General features: G+C 41.8%; 3 protein-coding genes across 3 annotated transcripts in view; all 3 read right to left on the reverse strand.

Annotated features, from left to right (window-relative positions):
- The window catches only part of lnpep (leucyl/cystinyl aminopeptidase), a 17,284-nt gene extending 14,636 nt beyond the window's left edge, over positions 1–2,648 (reverse strand). The window contains exon 1 of the mRNA XM_020594474.1: positions 2,215–2,648. Coding sequence (XP_020450130.1) covers positions 2,215–2,236 — 22 coding nt within the window. The 5' untranslated portion in view covers positions 2,237–2,648. The remainder of the gene's footprint in view (positions 1–2,214) is intronic.
- Positions 2,649–3,556: 908 nt separating this feature from the next.
- Positions 3,557–9,968, reverse strand: erap2 (endoplasmic reticulum aminopeptidase 2). The gene is given in 18 exon segments (XM_020594581.1): positions 3,557–3,792; positions 4,300–4,381; positions 4,752–4,892; positions 5,196–5,357; positions 5,492–5,676; positions 5,772–5,928; positions 6,084–6,427; positions 6,520–6,588; positions 7,303–7,434; positions 7,746–7,877; positions 7,968–8,081; positions 8,224–8,378; positions 8,507–8,627; positions 8,724–8,858; positions 8,944–9,082; positions 9,181–9,350; positions 9,443–9,629; positions 9,755–9,968. Coding segments are annotated over 18 exon segments (2,775 nt in total). The 5' UTR covers positions 9,958–9,968; the 3' UTR covers positions 3,557–3,645.
- Positions 9,969–14,312: 4,344 nt separating this feature from the next.
- On the reverse strand, positions 14,313–23,204 carry rgmb (repulsive guidance molecule BMP co-receptor b). Its single transcript, XM_020594636.1, has 3 exons — positions 22,662–23,204; positions 18,515–19,050; positions 14,313–16,646 (listed from the first exon to the last, which is right to left on the reverse strand). Exons 1-3 carry the CDS (start codon positions 22,777–22,779, stop codon positions 15,888–15,890), a joined length of 1,413 nt encoding a protein of 470 aa, XP_020450292.1. The 5' UTR covers positions 22,780–23,204; the 3' UTR covers positions 14,313–15,887.
- Between the last annotated feature and the right edge of the window lie 753 nt (positions 23,205–23,957).

The raw sequence follows: 23,957 nt of genomic DNA on the forward strand, positions 1-23,957 counted from the left end.
AGAATATAAAGATACTGTACATTCTGTGTTTTCAGTGTCAGAATTTTCCAGACCTAGGGGCAGCAGGAAGCCACTAATTAACTCAAAGGTTTTTTTATTGTCACAGAATGTGCAAATAACATGAAGCTACTTTTGACAAAGCACAGACTTTCTTCAGTTTCCTGTCTGCAAACCTCCTCCAGTATTTCTTAGTACTTTGACCTACATAGAACGAGCTTATCCGGCCCTGACGGAGCTGTTTTTTAGTACTGATACATTCAATTAACTGTAGCGCCAACAAACAACTGAGAAAATATAGTACCTTCAAAAGTAGGAAAAAGTCTGCAATAAATATTCATCTTCTGACCATGTCAGTTCTACAGCAGTTTACAAAGCCTGCATTTCTACAAACTAATCTTTCTTGAGCATTACGACAAACGTTCCGCCTTGTGTTATGAAATCCATGCAATTTTCTAGCAGCGAGATTCTCCCCTCAGTAACTCTTGAAACAACCAGATGTATGTTGAACTTCCTAATTTAATAGTAATAAAAGCAGTAAAACACTATGCAATGCACATTTCCCATTTTGCCTCACATTCCATTCACACTTTCACAGGGTGAAGACAATGCCTTTTCAGTCTCAGTTGGTGATGCTTCTGAGTGGAAAGCACAGAAATAGTAAACACCTACAAGGACAATGGCACCAAAGCTTTAACTCACCTAAGGACAGTCAAGCTCCCAGAAACTAGGGATGTGAATTTAGCTCATTGTTTGTCATGTATAGTGTTTCTGACATGACTGCATGGGCCTTGACTATGTCTCTGTCTGGACCATATTGCTGTGGTATTAATGCTATTAATGGACTAGGAGCTAAATGTGTAATGTTAGAGAAGGACATGATAAGAATCAGACCCTAAAAACCACACTAAACTTTTATGATTATCTACTTCAAACAGCTGTGGGATGTTGTGATAATATGGTGATAGTTATTTCACATAAGCCAGATGACATGCTCAAATGAGACGAGCAGGTAATGGCTATCATCTAGACTACAATTAGAAGCATGCCAGGTTGACGTGAATAACCACCCACTCCTGTACTTTTGTCATGCTTATACACAAATACAGCTGTAAGGCATGTTGTCTGCTGACTGTTCTCTTCCTGTTTACTTAAAGTATTTATTAAGCCACACTTACATGCACACAACTGTAGTTAAACATAGAGTATGTGTCTGAGTTTGATGGGTGTATCCACTGATTCTGACGTAGGACACACAGACAACAGCCACACTACATATTGTAAATACGGAATACTGATCCATTGAACACTGTTATCTGTTGGCTGGATGGTCATTAAAAACTAGTGGGGGAAGGAACCATCTGCAAATGCATTTTCATTATTGTCTGATCAAAATGCAATTGCGAAAGTGAGCTTGGTCTTTTACTAAAAACCACTAAGTCATAACACCAAAGGCAAAAACACACAGGAAGTCATTTTGCTGTGATTTGGTCGTGGCTCATTCTAAGTCAAGGAAAACCGGAAATGGTCTCAGCTTGCCTGAGAGCTGTTATGGTGTGTCCACTGGCATTTTTTTATATTAATAAAGCCCTGGTCGCCCAGGGACCATAGCAGGGGTTGTAAAGCAGCTAGCTGGTGGCAGTCTGTGCTGAGCACGATTTATCAGCACTCCACACACTAAGACAAAGCGCAGTTATTATCAAACCATCAGGCATGTACTGGACAAACAGTGCTGCTGTTTTAACAGACTTTATTTCTAACAATGTCATGTTACAGTATGTTTCTGCTGAGTCTAAAGAAACTATTGCTTAAGCTGTTAGAAATGTGTTATTGGCTTTGTTCAAATCTAATCAATTTTGTACCAATAAGATTAAAACATAAATTAAATACAGGATTCACAACAGCCCATTCCGCTTTGTATTTATGGGAATGAGATAGTCTTGCGCAGAAAAGTATTATGCCACTGCAGGACTGTCAACAAACACTGCGATGAAGTTAGCTTTTGAGAACCCCGGAAATGTAAAATACCAAGAATAATAAATAAATAAATAACTTGGAAAATACAAGGATAGCTTTCCCCTGGTTTATCGAAAGTAAAACCCACTGCTGTCAGCATGTGACCTAGGGTGAAAGTAACTACCAGTGATCTTGTAGCTAATGTACCGAGCTGGCCCGCTGCCGTTAGCTTGATGTTACTGTTCCTACCAGCCTCCTTACCTGTGCTGTCAAATGGATCCATGGTAGGATATCTCAGAGAGATCCCCGCGAGCAAAACCTGCGGACCTTTTACAGCAGCTCCACGGATGTGATGTTTTTATAGCTGGCCACAACCCACCGCAGACTATGAGTCGCTCACAGTAAATAGCAGGCTAACCTCACTGTACTGACGTTAGCTACGGAATAGCTAGCTTGCAACTAGCCAACTTCTGACAGTTCTGACTGAAAGACATTAGTTGACTAGCTAGCGTTAGCTGGCTCCCATAACTTTATCGCCCATAGCTGTGTACTACAGTAACACGTGCACATGTCGGCGCACTGCAAGCTATCAAAGTGTATAAATAACCGTTTATCCCGAAGAACTCAATGAAATCTCGAAAGAGCAAATAACACTTTCCTTCCTCCAGGTCCAGTTGTTGACAACGTCACATCAAATTGCAATACTGGCATCTTATTGGACGATAGTGCAGAGGCGGGGCCAGGGCGACACACACACACACGCACACATTTTTAAGACGTTTGTGTGGACATGTATTACTTTACATTCATCCATGAAGGTTACCTCTACAGTAACTGACGTGCTTAAATGGTTAGCATGACTAAAACAAAACACACACTTAACTATTTGTGAGTTAAAGGCATAGACTGTAGTCTATGGATAAAGGTAAAGAACACTGTGCTAACCAAAGGCAAAATTTACTGTAACCAAAGACTACATCCAGGGCACAAAGAAAACAGGTCAACCCACCCAAATCAAAAGTCTTATTTCATTTTTAATATCTATTTATTTGTCACATAACAGCACAGGAAGGAAAGCACATTTCAGCTGTCTGCACATTGTGCTTATATATGCCAGATATATTTAAAATAAATGAAATCTTATTGTTGATTTGACTGTACTTGTGAGGACATTGATTCACATTAATTCCCTGGAAGTCAGTTGTAACCTCACCAATAAGACCCCAAGGCAGAAGAGGCTGAACTTGGGGTCAGGTTAACTAAGCATCATAAGGCTGGTTAGGGTTAGAAGTAAAAGTTAGGCTCAGATTAAGGTGGGGCAAATACAAAATAAACAAACTTCCCATACTCTACAGCTTTTGGATCTTTCACTAACCTTACCTGATTCCAAACCTATTCATCATTGTTACCATAAAGTTTAACACTATGACTTACCCCTAAAATAAATATAAACATGATAAATACCACACAGACCATAACACAGGGATGTATTTCAGTCAACACATCACAAACGAAGGTTCCAGGAGGTACAAGGGACCATTTTATTGTCTGTTTGGAGAAGAATCAGTTTACACAGCATTTGTGTGTTACTTTGATTAAAATTTCCAAGTAAAACACAACTTCAGAACACTTTCAAATAGCCTTTCTCTTTTTGTGGTATGTGTCAGCCACCACCTCTTTTTCTGCTGCTGTTCACTTCATTTGCTCATTCAGCCAGTTTCTCAGGGTTCCTAGGTTTCTCTGAACCCAGCGGACATTTTTCCGCACATTATCCAGAGCAATCTGAACAGTTCTCAGCTGAGACGTCTGTTCCTTGATGGACTCAAAGAACAACTGCACCTACGGGTCAAATACACACAACATTACACAAACACAAAAAAGGACACAACTGAAAGGTAGACAAAAATGTAAAAATTCAAAGACATTTTTCCTTTTTGAGATAAAGTCACAACCTTATACTGGCAAAATGGATCACACACTTGTTAATACTTAGGGTTTATAGATACAGTTTGACTTATTTAGGCCAGAACCAAAATATTTTACTGAAAACATACTTTTAAATGAGTACAAATACAGGTATAAATAGGATGAGTTTCTCTGGCATTTTCAAGTGATTTCCTAACACCACACTATAGCTAAAATGTATCATTAATTTGATGCTTCATCGGATTATGTGCAGGAATAAACATATCGGTCAACTTTTGGAAAATAATGCCAATAGAAATAATATTTATGTTTTGCCAGTTTCAGTGTCAGGTAATAGAAATAGCATGTTAGTGTATTGGTGAATATCTAAACTGCCTTTTAGAATTTAGAATATAGTTTGAGATTTAAGAATGTATTTACTTCAGTGAGTTCCTCTGGAGATGAAAACTGGCCTGTGGTGCCGATGAGGATGTTTCTAATACAAAATGAACCCAACTGGAACCTGCAGGTCAGAGAGAAAACAGAGAGGATGGTTACAAACACGTACATCCTAATATATATAAATAATCTACATACTGTATACAGTAGACATTATTCAGGGCTTTCATTGTTGTGGCATCAACTACCCATTGAGTTACTTTTGGTATATTCGGGTCCTTATCAAAAAATCATCTAAATGACATAAAAGCCACCAAAAAGCAGATTTTTTTCTGGTTTACACAAATTTGCATACAACTCACACAACCAGTAAAAAGCACTTTCTGAACATATTAGTAAAATACTGACATTGTAGGGACAACAGCATTTTCAGAGCATCACATGGTTTGATACAGACAGGGTCATCCAATGTGTCTCTATTATACTATACTAACTTCTGAACCAGCAAATCCCAGTTCTTTTTGACAAAGTTCCAGGCAAGGTGATGTCCCCGCGGGTTTCTGGCCACCATCAGGATGACGGCCGACAGGTCCTGCAATCGAATCACCTTCCCTTCTAGACCCATATCCAGCAGCCTGCAGCACAAACACACACTGACTAAAACGCTGTAAAGCTGTAGTCATGACACATTATCTGTCGCCTGCATAGCCCTTACTCGAAGCTGTTTAGCTTATGTGCGACACTGACCAAGATTATCTGTCGCCTGCATAGCCCTTACTTGAAGCTGTTTAGCGTATGTGCGACACTGAATGAAAGAATGAAAATGAAATGAAAATAACAGTATGTGTTGGCTGCAGCAGTGTGATACAATACTCTGTGTTTGCCACATGATGGCAGCATTAACTGTGTAGAAAAAAAGTTGCAGGGAGAAGATGAACCTTTGCAGTTTGTTGGTGTCTCTGCTGCAAGTCAAGGCAAACAGGATTTTCTTTTTTTGTGCTTCAGAGAGGGAGATGTTGTATGTGTGCAAGAGTGATGCCCAGCCGTGGTCATCCTGAGCTCCAACTGAATACACCGTCTCTGCCACATCAGTGGGTAAGCTAGACAACACAGGCAGAGATATGCATATGACGAACACAGTGAAATACCAGAGTATCACTAGGAAATGCTGTTGGTTATGTGAATTATATCAGCAGTTGTTGAGCGCTAACAGTGCGTGTTGATTTAGACAGACTTTAGTGTTCCGTTGGACTGAAACCAGTCTTTGAAGCTCTGACGTGCACGCTCTATACAGGGAGGGTCATCCAGCTGACAAGCCAATGACAGGACCTTTGACCTCAGCCGTCGCTCTGACATGGAGCCGCTGTCGCTCCATGTCTGCTGGTCAATGACAGCACGGAAAAATCGCAGGATGTACATCTGTACAAAAACACACAGAGAAACATCATCTCACATTAATTTAGTTTCATGGTGATGCTGAACATCATGCAAACTGTGCAGTCCTGACTTCTTACTCCCAGACTGTGGGTTACGTCAAGCTCATTCCTTTTCTCAACCATATGGTAAAATGTCTCCAGATAGCCCAGTCCTTCGAGAAGAGGCACCGTGTGTGTCTCCGATTGCAGATAACCAATCAGGTCTAAGGCTTTATTGATCGGCAGATGACCTGCCCTTTAGAAAGAAAGACAGGAATATTTGAAAGGTTGGGTGCTGTTTCAGGTGAGATAATGAATGATGTTTTATTTATGTATAACTAGAGACATAAAGAAATAAAACTTTATAACTCATTCTTTCACACACACCCACAAACACACATCTATGCTTACGTGACCAATTGAAAGGCGTTGTGTATCAAGTGTGTCCTGTCTTTGTAGCTCAAAGCAGTGTGGTTTTCCCTCAGCACTTTGGCCATCTCATCCCAGCCACCATCGAGGGGATTTCAAAAACATGCAGCCTACAATTGATTATGAAGCTGGGAGTGCATGTGTGCTCACCCCTTTTGCAGTGTGGGCCAGAGAGGATCAGAAGGCAGGACTGTTCTCAAGAACCTGTCCTGTCTAAGCAGCAGACGAGGACCTTTTCTTGTCACAGTTACCAGAGGAATACCTTTCTGCAGAGTCCAAGTGTTCATCATGGCTGTCAGGTCCAGATGTTCCCCTGCAAACAGGTACTGTGGGAAACACATGTCACCACACAGCTTCACAAGGTCAGTTATAATCTTTGTAATTGGTAAGATGTCTGGATGTTTGTACGTTTACTAACTGCGTTCTTGGTAGCCTGGCCCCTGTTGTAACAGTGTTTTCCTGAGATGAAGTCCTCCTCTGAGCATGTCTGAAAAATAAATAAAACTGAACGTTTTCAGCAGTTTCTACTAAAACACAAAAATATTTTCTGCATGGTTTAGTCAATTCAATATACTGTAAATCATATGAACCTTAGCCACTACATTACTACTGATCACAGTACACTATAGAGTTTTAAACATGAACTTTCAGCCTTCATGGCAGCTGTTAGTTCCAAATTTGTACAGTACGAAAATTGGCTTTAAGAGACTTTAAGCCTGCTTGACATTGGTAATTTATCACAGTGGATGCCATGTCTCCATTTATTTTCATCTGTGTTTTGGTGTTTGTTCTTTTTAAATCAAATGACACTTACATCTGCATTACGGGGAACAGAGTGTAATTTTCACTGCAGTGAAAACAGGCATAATGTCCACTTTGATTAATTATCAATTAACAACTTTAAAGTCTGACATAATTTGCACCATAATGAAATGCATAATGAAAAGGACATATTTTGACAAGAGTCTGACATAATTTGCACCATAATGAAAAGAACATATTTTGACAAGCGCAAGCTCCTTGGTTTTTGCTTCCTAGTTAAAAACAGATAGCTCTCTATTTTCTTGATAATCCTTTCTAGTTATATACCCATAAAGAAAAGGTTAGCTACTTCTATTTTGACAAATACAAATCTGTCAGGCTGCCAATTCATTTTTTGATTCACAATAAACAGACAAAGAACAATGTATTGTGCTCCTACATTGGTTAGACTGTCCCAGAGGTCCTGGTTGTGTGCATTTCTGTAGCTGTATTTGCGGAGATATCGCACTATCCCACTCTGAAACACTTCATCTGTCAAAAAATGTCGCAGCATGTGCAGGACACATGCTCCCTGGTGGGAGAGAGAGAGAGAAAGGGTTAATTTGATCAATGAGCCATGACAGAAGAGGCTGTAGGTTGGTTTCATAGCAAACTGAATGCTGTCAGTGATATTCTGATACAATATTAACCTAGAGATCAGTAGTTATACAGTCATAGTTGTGTTTAGAGGCTGGTTGTACTATTTCAAATATGTACAGGCAAATCACTGAGTAACAGAAGTAGAACTATGTTTTTTTTTTAAACTCCCTGAGTTTTCAGATAATTAATTTCTCCAGATATTTACTATACAATGACTCAAGTGACTGTAAGCTGAAAGCATACTTTGTCATAAGAGACTGTGTCAAACATCTCTTCGATCTGAGTGGGGTTCTCCGCCGGGCTGGATATTGGTCGGGAGGAGTTCAACGAATCATGACCAACTGCAGCAAAACAGGTGTGCAGTAGATATTCCTCCTGATTGTGCACAGAACATGGTGATCAGTCCTCTCTCCTATGCTCCATGTAACTCCAATAATCATTAAGATCTCAGATTAAAGCAGTTACCACTTTAAGGTCCGGGTAGGTGGCTTCCACTGAAATATACTCCATGTATCTGGCAAATCCTTCATTCAGCCAGATGTCGTTCCACCACTCCATGGTCACCAAGTTACCAAACCACTGCAGCCAAGATTTTGAATTTTACTAGTCTGCATTGACTGTTTATGTAATGAAATGATTTATGAGCATTTAAACTACTGAAGATAAACAACTATTTAATACTGAATGTTATTAGCCTGCAGATACACTGTCACACTCCCACCTGGTGGGCGAGCTCGTGGCCGATCACCATAGTAACCCAGAGTTTATCAGACATAGAGGATGTGAGGGGGTCAAAGAGAAGGCTCGTTTCTCTGTAGGTGGTGAGTCCCCAGTTCTCCATTGCACCAGACTGGAAGTCTGGGATGGCTATCAGATCTGAGAAAGGGAAACAGGTGTTGAACAAAATGATCTGAGAAAGGGAAACAGGTGTTGAAAAAAATGGTAAAGAAATGTAGCAAGACAGAAATGCTTTGTGGCTTAGTTACAAAAATGATAGAGGTTACCTTGTTTTGGTAGAGGATAGCGGATGTTGAAGTACTCCTCATAGAAATCCAACATTTTGACAGCAACCTCCAGGGCATAGTGGGTTTGCAGCCACTTTTCAGGAGCGGCATAGATGGACACCTACAGACACACAACAGTGCATTAAAACAAACAAGAATCAATGTCTCACCCAGAAATTAATTATCAGTCAATCAAATATCACCAAGGAGGCCACACCTGCACCCCCGAAAATGTTGTTGCAGTGATGTGTTTGAAGTCACAGATGATGAATGCGACGAGGTATGTGCTCATCTTTACACTTGTAGCAAACTGGTCCTCAACCAGGCCATCAGCCACATCAGCTGTCTTGACCTGAAATACATACATTCGATTACTGCCATTTTTTTAGCCATTTTCACAGATTCATGTAGAAAGCATCACAAAAGGCAGCACTCACTACAGGCATGTTGGACAGGGAAATGTACTCTGGGCTCCTCCTGATCCGAACAGAGAAGTTGGCTTTGAAGGTTGGCTCATCAAAACAAGGGAAGGCCATCCGAGCACTCGTGGGCTCAAAGTGAGTTGAAGCTAAAGTTCTGAAAAGAGACATCAGCACATACCTTTTACTGGAACCTCCCTGTATGTGTAAGATATTTTTTCTAAACTTTCTGTGAAACAGTGACCCTAGTCTTACCTGGTCTGGCCTGCGCTGGTTCTGTAGGTGCTCTTATAGAAGCCATAAAAGCCTTCTGCAAGTTGTGCCCTAAACTCAATGTACAGAAAGTACTTCTTCCCCCTGCTGAGGACCCTGGGAGAGAAAATGCCAATCTGTTCATGGGAGGGGTTATGAAGAACTGGAAGAATCTAAAACAAGAAGAGAGAGAAAGAAGCCGGGTCATTTGTAGCTAACAATGACAAGTAAGCTGTAATAATAATATTTCTGCATTTTCAGCTACCTGGTCTGACAGATGAGTGAGATTCTGGTCCAGTATGGTGGCCTTGGAGATCTCTAGACCCTTGCTGTGTAATACAACCCAGTTTGTGTTGTTCTGGACATCAATCTGGATCCGTACTGACCCAGTGAAACTGAGACTTGTGAGGTTGGGGTGCAGGAGGAGGTGGTAGTGTAGAGGAATGATGTACCTACAGTATGAGACAAAGAAATAGGTTGCAGTTTTTAAGTCAGTGACTCAAAAACAGTTTTCTTTCACCAGTTTTCTTGTTGATTTTCTGTATGTGAGCATTAAACAAAAGTAACAGGAAGGTACCTTGGCAGGCGAAGACGGCTCCAGGGGAAAGACAGATTATCAATACCTAAAGGAGGCTGTTCTTCTGTGGGGTGAGGAGGGCTTGGTTCCTGTTGTGAACTCTGTGTTGGCTGACACCCAACCAGAGACAGCACTAACAGCGTCACTAACACCATTCTGGAGGAAATGTCTTTGAACCACCGATTTAAAAAAGGCCAACCCATGTGATAGGCTGGCAGCACTGAAGTATTGAAATCACTCAGTCACATCCCAAACACAGGGAGCAACTAATGACCATCTGATGTGAGAGCTGGGCACTGGTGTCGCTGGAGTAAAAACGTCATCTTTTCTTATAACCTGAAAGACATTAGTGGAGAATTAAGGACACCTCAGTCTTCCGGAAGACAGTATTCACCAGAATTCTGTCTGCTCTAGCAGAGATGTGATAATGCTTTGCTTCCTCCATCAAGGTTTGTCTTATGGTGTCAAAGGCCACAGTCTTCTATGTAGAACTAAGACAAACATGAATGGATAAATACAGCAGCTACAGTCAGAGACCTTTCCACAGTGCAACAGTTAAAATGGCTCTTCGGTCTCTCATTGGCTTTTGCTTGTACAGCAGGTTGTTATTTGTTTCATTGGCTTCAAGCTTTGGGAAGAAATGTTACAGGAAGTGAACCTTTCTGAACCATGTGCTCAGTTAGCTCTGGTAAACTGAGCTGTGTTACAAGGTCAGGCCACAACACATCTCCCTGAAGGAGACTCAGACATGTCACAAATGGACCGCATGATTTTTCCATGCAGGCAAAATAAGACCAGGACACAGCTATAACTGAAAGGTGACAACAGCTGCAGGATTATAGCTGCAGTTCAAACCAGGTCACACAGGCAGTAGTTGTGTCGTACTGTCTGAAAAGATGAAGCTGTAACAACAACCTATGAGTTCACCAGTAGTGTAACTACCTGTGGACAAGAGTTAAAACGTTACCATTAGTAAAATATAGCTTGTCTTGTCATTGCTTTATAGGTCATGTTGAAGAGAAATGTCAGAATGTTTTACCTTTTAGCTTCATCAGCCTTCCTTCTTGTCCCTACTGTTAAGTTTCACTTTCTCTTTTAAGTTCCCGCCCACTGCAGAGGCTAAAAAGAAAAAACAAACCCTGCCAGAGTGTGCATGTGTGTGTGCACCACTGCAGAGGCTAAAAAGAAAAAACATGCACACCCTGCCAGTGTGTGCGTGTGTGTGTGCGGGTGTACCCCACATGAGTGTTGTCTAATGTTCAGGCTGGGTGTGTTGATATGATCAGTTTCTCACCTCAGTTAATCACCTTTATTTGGCCAAGCATGTTACACACACACAAGGAATTTGTTTCCAGTATAGAACCAGAAGGTTTCACAGTTCACACTGCAGGTCAGGACTCAAACCATGGCATGAAGTCCAAGGAGCTCTCTGTAGACCTCTGTGGCCTGACTGTAGTGAGGCCCAGATTAAGACCAGGGAATCAAACCATGTCTATGAGGGCTTTTAGCAGCATGGACAGTGTGACTGGTCAGAACTGAGGGAAGACTGAATGCAACCAAACACAGAGGCATCCTGGAAGAAAACCTGTGACTGGGGCGAGTGGCAAAAATTAGTAACTTTATTGATTTCAAATCAAATCTACAACTAAAAAACGTCTGCAAAAACTGAAGGGCTCTGAATACTTTGTGATGTGTCTGTGCAAACACACTGAATGAGCACCTGAACTCACCTGTGTTTGTGTCAGATTACTGGGGAGACTCTGGAGACTCTTCAACCTTCACCTGGGAGGTTAGTTTATCTCCTGATTCAGTTTCTATCCAACTACTCATTGTACTGTGGTTTACTATACTACACTAAAGTAAGGCACACCTCAGTAAATGCAGTTTTTTATTGTTTGAACCTGTGATTAAATCATTCAAGACTAGCATGACAGATGAGATCATCCCATGATTTGCTGTATATTATACTAAAGTGCACTAACAAAGTAAACATTCTATAAAACATTGTTATACATCACTACAGTATACTATGCATTTACATAATTCTATTATGTTAGTACTATGTAGAGGTATATTGTACTGTATTATATTAGTATTATATTATATATTGTGTGTGTGTGTCTGTGTGTGTGCTGGGATGTGGTAGTACCATTGTTAATATAAGGTCACAACAATAAGACTTATCATTTTCCCATAATGCAGTGCTCCTTTGCAGAGCCAAACGGCATGCCCCCATTTTACAGGCACACAAACACACACACCCTCCCACACACAGGGCAATGATCAGCAAACACAAAAGTTACTTTAACTGAAGCAGACATGACAGAGCCATCCAGAGGTCTCCTTTACCTTCCATTTATCTACTTATGGACTGGTAAGTGATTGTAAATGTTTAATACAGTATTCTGGTTAAATTAATAAGCAGAGAAATTCCACATCCCCGTTTTGTGAAAGACATAAATGTCCAAAATATCAACTTTCAGAGAGACTTGGTCTTTGTTCAGCGTATGACCATTTGAGTCAGTGGCTGCTGAATGTCAAGTAAAATCCAACTAGTTTTATTTTTAAAGACCAAAATACAAATTTGCCAAAAAATCTTTGACTTACTTTACTGCTTACTACATCAAAATCACACATATTTATGCAAAAAGATTAAAGTCTAAAAGCAAATCATATCAATATTTGCAATAGCATTTGTGAAATACATGAATGCGTGGATTATGAGCTTTTACAGCAGTTTTAAATTTTGTCTATATAAGTTAAACAGCAAATACAGTATGTCATTTTTAGAGGAGATGCCTCATATCTACAGCTAGGATATACACTTTGTGTACTTCACTGTTGTGTTTAAACCAGTGCATAGCATTTCATAGTATCATCTTCTGTTTTTGTTTATCTGTAATCCTCTTCACATGATCCCCCATCCTCCACTTGGCTCAGGAGGGGTAGAGGGTGATATGCTGGCATCTCTGGCCCCTCCAGTCCACCTGTCTGGTGAAAGGCTGGGCTGGACCCTACTGGTTTGTATGGTGAGTGATGTCAGGAGAGGGCACCTAGAGGTTAAGTGGAGGTCACCCTCTGATGGCTACAGGTCCACCGCACCACACAGCATCGCTGTAAACAAGAGGCACCGCGGACACAGCGCTGTGGCGATAATCACAGTGGCGACCAGTAACTGGCCATCATTCAGTTGCACTGTAAGTCACAGACGACACCCAAAGGTCAACAGGAGACACCGCATCTCCTCATCGGGTAGGTCTATAGTGAATCACATGAGCATATCAGTGTCATTATTTTTCACTAAGACTATGGCATGTTTTTATAATTTCAGATGATCAAGACAAGATTTGCTATGAAAACGAAGAGACGGAAGGTAAATTTTATAAACAATCTAAATAGTTTTCTGTGATTTATGCTGTACAGATGTTGTTCTTCATGTTGGTCTACGTGGCTTGATTTCCAGATGTTGACGTGTGGACAAACACGGTGGTTGTCCTGGCTATGAGGCTGCTTCTCATGAAGATCATCGTTTTTAACACTCTGATGACCATTTATGCTGTTATTAAGTGGTAAGAGTCTGTATGGACCAAAATGTGATCAGTATAGCATTAACCACAGAAACATACAGCACAGGTACAGTTCACTCATGTGCAGGCAACTGTGGTGTCATTTGTACATGTGGTATAAGTACCCACTGTACTATGACATTGTCTAAACGTCTGGCAGATTGTTTTATTTACCCTAAATTATTCCTTAAGTTTTAATGGTGTATTTGACTTTCCAGAAATCGAAGACTTCTCATACACGGTGTGAACTTCAAAACAAAAAAAAAGATCCTGCAAATGGGAATTGTTTCTTGTCTGAGGTCTGGACAGTGATGAACTCGCCACTGATAGATAAGTATGTTCCCTTCCTTGTGGTTGACTTCAGGAAGGCTATTTTACACTAAGCTTTGGAGTGGAATCTTGTGGATTAAATGGGAAATGATCCACTGCCGGGACCACAGGAGACGCTGTTTTCAAAATGCTAGAAATCTTTTGTCGCGCCAATTTCAGCCTCTTGACATTGACATCCCAGGTGTTGCTGACTGTGGCAGTTGTGTTTCTGAGGGCAACCCTGGTATCTGATTGAAAGCTAACCTCAGACAGATGGGTTAGTGCACGCGTGTGTCTCAGTGTATGTTTGTACATGTCTTTATTACATTTTATGTTGTGAGGAAATTTTAACTTGACTTCATAACTTCAAATACTGAGGTTAGGTTGAGGTCAGGAGTTTAGCCGTGATGGTTAGAGTAAGGAGCTGGGGAATGTATTATGTCAGTGGGTGTCTTCATAAGTACAGTAAGATTTGTGATTTTGCCAGAATCTCTGTGTGTATGTGTGTGTGTGAGTGTGTAAAGTCTTGCTCATCTTTGCTTTTGAATTTCTTTTGTGTTAAACATTTGTCTCAAAATATTTGGACATTTTTAAATAAACATAATTTTACCTTTTTAGTTTCCTCATTTTGCTTTGTTATACTCCTGGAAAAGTAAAATTAATAAAAAGCAAGTGCACTTATATGGTTTTGACTTTATTGTTTTTTAAATAAAACACTTGCACACAGTTTGTATAATCAATTTACCCCTTTTTGAGCGCCTTGAGTAACACAGACATAGCAACAGAGGACCACTAGGTGGCAGTACAATCACATCTGACATTTCGTTTAAATTATTATCCAACAGCAAGAATATGGAGCTTAACTTCCTCTACAAGACACTACGTTCATAAATAAGTTAAGTGTTTCAACGTTGACCAGTCTTTCTTCACCACACTGACACTCACACATGATGTAAGAGATCACAATGCCAAAAAAACTTGAGATCAAGCTTATAAGGCCAAACAAGTGGGACATAATTATACAGAATGTTACACGTTAGAAAGGCTCATAGTGGTAGGTGTTGACATTTCTACCAGGTATCAAATGGCGTTCATTTTCCACGCCACAATGCTGAAGCATTTATCCCAGCAGACACTGGTGACACTTCCTCATTGATTGGCTGTGTTTAGTTTACACTCCAGTATCTTACACCTATCCCAGTAAGGAGCAGCTTGTCAATTCTGGCAGCAGGAGAAAAAACAGTTTACAGTAGCAAGTTTAACATCAAGAGAGAGGGAGACGATGTGAGAAGAAGGATGCTGGTTTGGTGGGGAGTTATCATTTCCTTTGTACATAAAAAACATACATAAGCTGTCTTTGGCTCAAACAAAAACAACAGTGAATATGCTAAGTAACAAACATGAGCTGGTATCATCACAGCTGCTTGGCAAAAAGGTAAAGGAAAAAAAAAGAACAAAAAAACAACTGGTGCACCAATATACATGTGTGCATGTGTGCACACATGCACACATTTGAAATGAAGACAAAGGAAAACAGCTATTTCAATAATACAATTTCAATAACACAGCAACAAAACAGCACTGATGGCATCTTCTGTGATAATATTCACATACAATACATCCAGCAAAAAACACACTGATTGACTTAAAATGAGGTGCTGAGTCGAGTCAGCTACTGGAAGAATGAAGCATTTTAACAGAAATGGCAGTTCATTGTACTCAACTGACTTCTACATGAAGGCATTGGAGAGTTTGGTGCAAGACAGTAAGTGAGAGGAAGAAATACTGATGTGGATTTGTTAAAAAAATCAAAATAAAGTGCTTCTGCTAAAACAAACATCCTCTGTCTGAGGTATTAAAGAAAATCACATCAAATGGCACAAAAAACAACTCAACGCCATTACACTGTGCACTGAAGACAAAATGAACTATTTACAGTCTGGAGTGTACCTCCACAAGAACATCTGTGTCACTGTCAGTGGCATCCTATCCAAAGATGCAGGCTGTCATCACATCACGTGTTTTTTTTTTGTTTACCTCCAGAGGGCTGATTCTGCCAGGTGGGATGCAGTTAGTGTTGTCTATCGCCTGTGCCTGCTGGGGGATCTGCCACCTACAAAGATGTCTAGTTCCCAGTAACTGTCCAGCCTCCTGTTTCCTCTCTGTATAAGAGAGGAAAATTCTCTTTCTAGTGCACACACATACTGTACACAAGCCCACATGCATGCAGGCACACACAAAGACTCTCACTCCTGCTATTACATCAACGCCATGCTTAGCACACACAGCAGGAGCAGAGCAAACCGTCTGATAGAATGAGGATCAGAGTGCAAAGCAGAGGTGGCAGAGCCACGGGGGTAGATCCTCCATCTATCTCGGTGAGGGTGAAGACTCTCCATGTCCTTCTGGGCACTGTATGCTGCCACTGTGAAGTTAGCATCCCCAGTGGTCAGGAGATCAAACACACAGGAGTGGAAGTAAATGTCCTGCACCTCCAGCGTCTCCCTGCAGCGCTGCTTAGCCCCCTCCACACCAAAAATCTGCATGGCACCGTAGGGGGATTCTTGTGTCTGTGAGGAGTAGCTGGGTCGACGCAGCTGCTGAAGCTGTAGGCCAAGTGCAGGAGGGGAACGGGGCAAGGGAAGATACCCTGCTTGGTCAATGCGTTCTCTGCTGGGGCAGCCGTTCAGACAGAGCTGCAGGTCCTGGGTAGCATCGTAGGCCTGAGCCAGTTCTTCTGGGATCCGCACCGCCAGGGTCAGGTAGTGGCCCAGCTGGCGAACGATTACAGTTACACCAATGTAGCCGGCATGCAACTCTACGTGGCGCCCTGGGGTGCGCTCAGAGATCCACAGGGCCCGGACCTTCCCAGTTGCACCATCTGCACCAGCAAAAGTGTGGATGGGGTCTCCACTGCTCACGGTGCCATCATCAAAGGCAGCAGGGAGGTTGTCTGTGACGGCCTGGTAGACCCTCTGGTCTGTGCAACCCTCATAGGGCTTGAAGATGATGGTGATCTAAGGAGTGGGAGAAAGGGAGAATGGGGCAGGTTAACTTGTAGACACATTTAAATTAAAGTGTGTTCAACACATGTCAGTGTTAAAATGCCTAAAAAGATATACAGTTCACAGTCAAAGTTGTTTAATTAGATATAGGAGATTAGTAGAACATAAACAATAAGTTAATTAATCAATAAGTCAGTTATTTAATAATAAATCAATAACATTAACCGTTTTTCAGTATGACATTTGCTGGGTTCCTTTGCAATATATGTCATTAGTCAATTAATTATCTTTAAAATTTCGACTGTTAGTTGGACAAAACAATCATTTGAAGACATTAATTTGCGCTTTTGTAAATTGTGTTGGTTATGTTTCTATTTTGTTTAAATCATTTTTTCAAGCAAAAAAATGTATTATCTGTTGAAGAAGTCCTGTTTTTCTCGTGTTTGTGTCAATGCAAATTGAACTGAACTGCACGTTCACTATTTTATTGACTAAAACCGTTAATGATAATGGAATGGTCAGTGGTTATAGCCCTAGAAATAAGGTAGGACGTCTCCCTTGCTCACACAAACACACACAAATATTAACATTCAATTCATTATGCCTGTTACTGGCTCTCATCACTCTACATCTGAGAAATGACTTTTTAACAAGTTGTCATTTGACACAGCTATGCAAACATGTTGACATGTGCACACACATCTGTACAGCTATCTTTGTGAGGACACTCACTAACATCATGCATCAGCCCCTTACCCTAACTTAACACTTACACTAACCCCAACATAAACTACCTAGTTCTACCCTTAACCCTAAAACCTTGACAAATACAAGTAAAAACACACAGGTCTCCCAGGCTGAGTGGAAGCAATGGTGGCTACTGGGTGTGGTGTGAGCATTACAGTTAGCACTGCCATCACAGTTCCGGTGAATGGCTGCTTTGTTCACATGACAGCCGTGAGGAATGAGGCCTAGCAGGCCATTAAGCCTGGGGGGGCTGTTAATGTGTTTGTTTGTTTGTGTATGTGTCCATAATAATCGTGACTAATAACTTGCCCCACCTCCGACACAAGGTCAAACTTTTAGCTCCACAATGTAGCAAACCCACTATTTGCTTAATGTGTGTGTGTGTTTGTGTTTCTGCCTGTGAGTGCATGACTAAGTGTATGCATGGGTGTGTATGTGCTTTAATAATTAAAGCTATCGACTAAGCTAGAGAGGGCAGATTATCGGGGGAAACATCAACACTGCTTCTTTAACACCACAAAGATCACATTGTATGGCTCATCATCTATTTAGTGATGTATTTGTGCATGTGAGTATGTATTTTTTGTCATACAGGGGTGAGGACCTTTAATAGATATGATGCTTTAAGTTGAGTGCATGGAGTGCCACTTATGATACACACACATATACTTGGAAACACACACATATGTAAAAACAGTCGGTCCTTTCACACATCTCATTTCAAGTTATTAGAGGTCAGGCTATACGCAGCCATTAACCAAGTTAGGTTTCCAACACCGGCTCGGTCACAAGAGACAGTCATAAGATCAGGCAGTTAGCCTCACACCTGTGAGTCAGAGGACGCGAGACATACAGCGAATGAGACAGAAAGAGAAAGAAAAGCAGAGCAGGGAGAACAAGTGTGTTTTCCAGCCTCACGTTGATAAGATTTCATTCTCCAAGGAATAGAAAAACAACTTAGAGTCCATTATAGAAAATGTTTCTCTCTGACACACACACACACACACACACACATAAATAACTATATTACACCAGCTGCTCTCACTTAAGAACCTCTTTCAGCCTTAATAGCAGCAAATTAGGCCCAAAAACCCTTTCTCTCTGCATCCCCTTTATAACAGTTCTGTTCTCACCTTATTGGTTGCTGTGGCACTGGAGCCAGGCACCACGGGGACATTAGTGACCTGCACCGACAGATAGTCATTATCGATGAGAGGCCATGCCCCCTCCACTTTACAAGTCTGGAAGCTGTCCTTAAATGTCCTCAGGTGTGGGTCCCCGAACAGCCCGCAGAACAGGTACGCAGGCCGAGAATGGCTGTGAGCATGAGAGTGTGTGTGCAAGTGGGAGTATGTGTTGGTGTGCTGGGTGCGGCTGTGATAGTTGCAGGGCTCCGGGTGGACCTCGGTGTGTGTGGAAGAAGTGGGTCCATCTCTGGAGCAATTCCTCTGGCTCATGAGGTCAGAGATGCCCAGCACAGCTGAATGGAAGACCAAGTTCCCCCGGCAGGACTTGGCTGTCCTCTGGGTGCAGGCTGAGTATGTGCGCAAAGCCTTGCAAAATTCAGTGTGAAAGCCATCCACGGCTGAGGTCAGGTGAGAGGTCAGGGAGACAAAGTCGGTGGTGCACTTCTGGATACGACACTGAGGGGTGACCACCTGGCACTGACCTGGGGAGGACACAGACAGAGTCAGAAATACTGCCATAAAGTAATATTACTACAGTAATAAAGGTGGATCACTAGCTGGAAACAGACAGGTCTGATCAATCAGGTATGATTTAGGCCTGGATGTTAAATAGAAGTGTAAAGTTGATGCAATCACAAAAGACAACTAAGGTTACTGTGTGAGAAGGCTTTGATTTTAAACTCACAGTTCTACCAGCCTGCTAAATCCAACCTAATAAAACTGGAAAAAGAACCAGCCGCTGGTTTAAGGTCTTGATCAATCAGCGGTGCCGCTCAGTGAGCGTAATAAAGCTGAAGGGTAATAAACCAAAGAAAGGAAAGAAGGTTTTCCCATAAGGAGTGAGATAATACTGCTTTTATAACCCAGGAGCACATAACACATAAAGTGTGTATATAGAGAGAGTAAGACAATGCAATGTGTGTGATGCATACAAACTAACACAAGCTTTTACTGTTCCATTTTTTGTTGAGATGGCTTTTAAAAGGTGCTGATTACATTCAATGTCATTTTACAGTGTTGTGTTTGCAATCTTGTGTGACTACAGCAGAGAAAATACACGATCAAAAATTAAATATAACTAATAGGTTTTGTTTCTGTCATTTTAATGTTTGTTTACTCAGTGCCCAGAGCAGGCTGCTGTAAGAAAATGGATCCAATACACTGATTATTCTGTCCTTGTATACTCATCAGGAACAAATTTCTTGGTCTGAAATTGTCTCTGATGTTTTATCTATTGCTGCATTTCTGGATGTAACAAGGGTCAAACCAGGCTTTTATATCATAGATCATCAGAGAGAGAGGGAGTTAGAGCAAGAGAGAGATTAGAGACCAGACCTAATGCATCAGTCACAGTGTGCTCCTATTAGATTAGGCTAGAGAGAGAGGCTCTGCACTGTATGGGCAGCTGCACACACACACCCAGGATGGCTATCTTAGCAAGAATGCTGGTTGTGCTTCCATTAAATGCAGCCTGTGATCTTCAGATGGTGGTATGATCTCCTAATGGCCAAGCAAAGGGAGAAAGTACATGTTCCTTACTGAAACCAACCATAAACTAACACATAAACACTCGCCAGCACAGAGCACAGTACCTCTATGTACATTTTAGATTTAGATTTTGGGGCGTGAAGTAGTTTGATGCCACCATTTGGGGGCAGCAGGGGTCTGGGTTTTGGTACAGACCCCTACTCACACCATGCTTCAGAATCTCTCTCCTGTCTGTTAAATACTGACACCAACTTACAGACAAACACACACACTCAGATACACATACACAGGCTGCCTTCAATGCCAATCACCACTGTACAGACAGTCTGAGTACTGAGGACACATTGTGTCTTTGACTGGCCAACAGCCTCGTTCTTTCCCTCCTATCTGCCCTGCAGTACCTAAATACCACTCCCAGTCTAATCAGGGTGGATTTATTCTTTTTCGGAGGGTATCAGAATCATGGGCACACACAAAAGCACTCATTCACTGACAGTTTCCCAGAATGGTGACGCAGAAAGAGAGGAGTCACCCCTGTAACTGAAGGAACTGCTGACTTACATAAATGTTCAAACCTCTGTGGACAAGCTGAAGTTTCAGTCCAGCTCTTATAGGTCTTACGTCCTGCGGGTGCACAAGGCAACAAGAGTATTTTCATATGATAATTAATAATGGTCCTGACAATATTAAAGTGCAATTTTCATTTCTTTTCTTCAAGTCTTCCCATGATCTCCCTTTTGTGAAGGTGTCCTCTTAAGCGTCCTTTCTAAGTATGCATAGCTGCACTTCCAAAAGAAAATCCAATCTATGCATATAAATAAGCAATTTGTGGTCAGCTGAGAGGATGTGATGAATTCGGAATTGACTTGAAAATATTGTTAAGAAAAGAATAAAGAACTCATGTGAGGAGCTAATGCGTGCGGGCCATTCAACACATGCAGAGTTTGGTTGGGTTCATCCCCTGGAGTAAGTATATAATACAGACACAATAAAACAACCAGTGATGCTACCACCACTCCTTCCATCTTCATCCACAATATTCCCCTCTCTTTTTCTCACCATCCCCCTCTCCCAGATGATTTTATCATCTCATAGAGCTCATCTCTTTGTTTCTCTCAGACCTATTTTTTCCACTTCAAACTATTTTCCTCCATCAGCACTATTCTGTTTTCAGCCCTCTCAACCGGGCTCCCTGGGCAGTCTCCTCAGCCACCTGACTCACAGAGGTCAAAAGATCCACCAGCTGAACCTCCCAGGCTCGGTTTAACATTTCTTTGTCTCCCTGTCTGTTTGCCTCCAACTTCTCTGATCTTCAGAGATCAGAAAAGGATCTACTGGGATCATCTCTCAACCGAAGGGATGGCTTGTGAAGTGCTTATTGATCACCTTGTTGTGTGCACTCTCTCACACACTGATCTCAAATCACACAAACAGCCCTCCAAGCTTAGAGGTACAAAGCTTTACAGGAGCTCATGACAGCACACACTCTTTAAAAAAATCTGAGCATACACATGGAGCTGACCATGACTAAATCCTGTGAAATGTTTGAACAAATAAAACATTCTGTTTGGCTAAAGAGGTTAAACAATACACAGTATTTCCAGGTGACGCACGTGTAGCAGAAGGTGCCAAGAGGGTCTTTCATGTGAAGCGGGTCTCTCTGTTCCCACCAGAATGCACGTGTGCAGATGTGGTTTTGTACCGTAGCCTGAGCCATGTCAAACTAATTACAGGAGGTGTGACTTTTCAACAGACAGCCGCCACAACAGCCAACCCTGTGCACACAGAAACTCGGCCAAATGGAAAAAAGGGAGGTCATTATACTATTTTTTGCACAAAATGAGAAATGAATCCTACGAAGTTAGTAAATCTCTGTATTGCCGCAGAAAAAGGGTGTCACATTATGCTGGTGCATCAATAATCCTTACAACCTCATTAACTTTGGCCTCCAGTAAAGAGTCTTGTTTTCTTTCTTATCTAGCATTTGGCTTCCAGTTTCTCCTTTTGGTGATCCTTACAAAATAAAACAACCTTGAATATAAAGGAATTTGTGTTCAGAAAAGCATTACGTTATTCCTTTTCCTTTAGCCAACACTGTATTAACATTAATTACTTTGATAGTATTTCTAATGATGCCTTTTATTAACATAAGCAATATTCCACAATAGGTTTAGTCAGTTTTAGGACACAGTACAATCCTAACTTTAATTATCAGATTTATCCTTGGGTGCATTTTGTCAGAACTGTTCTGAGAAAAGCCTTAATCTGCTATATAGCTATGAGCATGATGAGAGGTAGTCACCCTCTCTCGCCTTCTCTTCCCCTCCTCCATGAGCCATTAAGGGGCAGACGGGAGAATCACGGCCCAGGAGGAGAAACTCGATCCGAGCCCAGACTGCTGCACTGCCGCTGGAGAGACAGCCACTGTCAGGCCCAGCCCAGGGATCGGCCACACGGTGATGACAAACGCGTAATAACCAATAAAGTTATCTCTGGGCACTAAATGCGCGCAGCTAAACTGGATAACAAAGTGGATAAAATTGCAGATTGGCTGCGATTACGAGCGAGAGACGTGTAGTTGCGGTGCTGAAGTGTATTTAGTTACCTATATGAGCACCGTAGCAGAGAGCGATGATCAGCACCAGCAGTGGCAGGAAGCGGCGCACCAGACACGGGGAGGCGAGGCGCTCAGCCCCGCGGCAACTGCATTCGGCTCTCCCCATCCCCGTCCATGCAGGGCCAGGAGGGGAGAGTGGACAGACCTCCGAGGGGCGAGGAGGGGTGGCGTCCAGGCCCTTTCACTTCTTCTTCCTCTTCTTCCTCACTCTTCGCTCCTTCTCCTCCTCGGGTGCACAGGGGCATGAAAACACAGCTGCTCCGCGAAATGCAGGGCGGAGGGAGTGGAGAGGCAAAGACAGGAGGAAGGCAAAGTACAACCACAAGTCACTTTGACGACACTTTTACTTTTTCCTTGTACAAATCCACACCACACGTGATTTAAGTGCGCTGCCTTCGCGGTCACACTTGTGCCTTGATTACGACCATTCTGCGCTCCTCTCTCTCGTCCCAAACATGCACAATCACATCTCTCTCCCACACCAGGACTGGGTTTCTCCTCCACTCCTCCCCTTTCACTTTCTCCTCCTCCAGCTCCCCTGCCCCTCCAACAAATCAATAAAGAATCAACCAAACCCTGCAGACGGAAAACCCGCCTACAAGCACGACTGACACACACACACACACACACAGAGAGAGCGAGAGAGAGAGAGAGAGAGAGAGAGAGAGAGAGAGAGGTCTATAACATCAGAAAAGTTATAAAACATTAAAAGGGCATTAAATCACTGTGTACTCCGAAAGGAATAATAACGCTGCCAAGGTATTTTATTTGGCAGAATGAGAGGTGATCAAGACAAGCTTCAAAGAATGTTTTATAATTCTGAGAGAAAACGGGAACATACTTTCCTGAGAAGACAGTTGATATAGAGAAAATTGTGTGTCAGCACTGTACATACAGAACATGCAAATATTACCGTTTTTCTGCAATGTTTTCCACAGGAACAAGCCAAAGAATTTATAAATCAGATATTTATTTATTTTTGTTTTGTTGTTTGTTTCAGGGACCATGCATGCACATTTAAGACTGGAATTATCACACCGAAATTAATTACAAAAATATATTAAAACCAAAATAAAACCATAATCTGAAGATGTTATGTTGACTTGTACTTCAGGAGGACTCACTGCTCAACCCAGATGAATAATCTGCCTTTAGGCGTATTTAATCCAATGATCGAATGAACTGGTGTGGAGGGAGCACATCTGTGACATAAAAAGGTCCAGACATAACAACACACAGACACAGTATCTGTTGACAGCCGTAAATCTGTACAGCCAAACAAAG

Source organism: Monopterus albus, unplaced genomic scaffold (genome assembly GCF_001952655.1).
Source record: "Monopterus albus unplaced genomic scaffold, M_albus_1.0 scaffold23.1, whole genome shotgun sequence".
In the NCBI taxonomy this organism is placed as follows: Eukaryota; Metazoa; Chordata; class Actinopteri; order Synbranchiformes; family Synbranchidae; genus Monopterus; species Monopterus albus.

Excerpts from the sequence above, each read along its gene's own strand:
- rgmb (XM_020594636.1), bottom strand. The coding sequence starts at position 22,779 with ATGGGGAGAGCCGAATGCAGTTGCCGCGGGGCTGAGCGCCTCGCCTCC. Across the intron at positions 19,051-22,661 it reads CTGCTACGGTGCTCATATAG|GTCAGTGCCAGGTGGTCACC; the intron begins GTAACTAAATAC and ends TGTCCTCCCCAG. Across the intron at positions 16,647-18,514 it reads GTGCCACAGCAACCAATAAG|ATCACCATCATCTTCAAGCC; the intron begins GTGAGAACAGAA and ends CCCACTCCTTAG.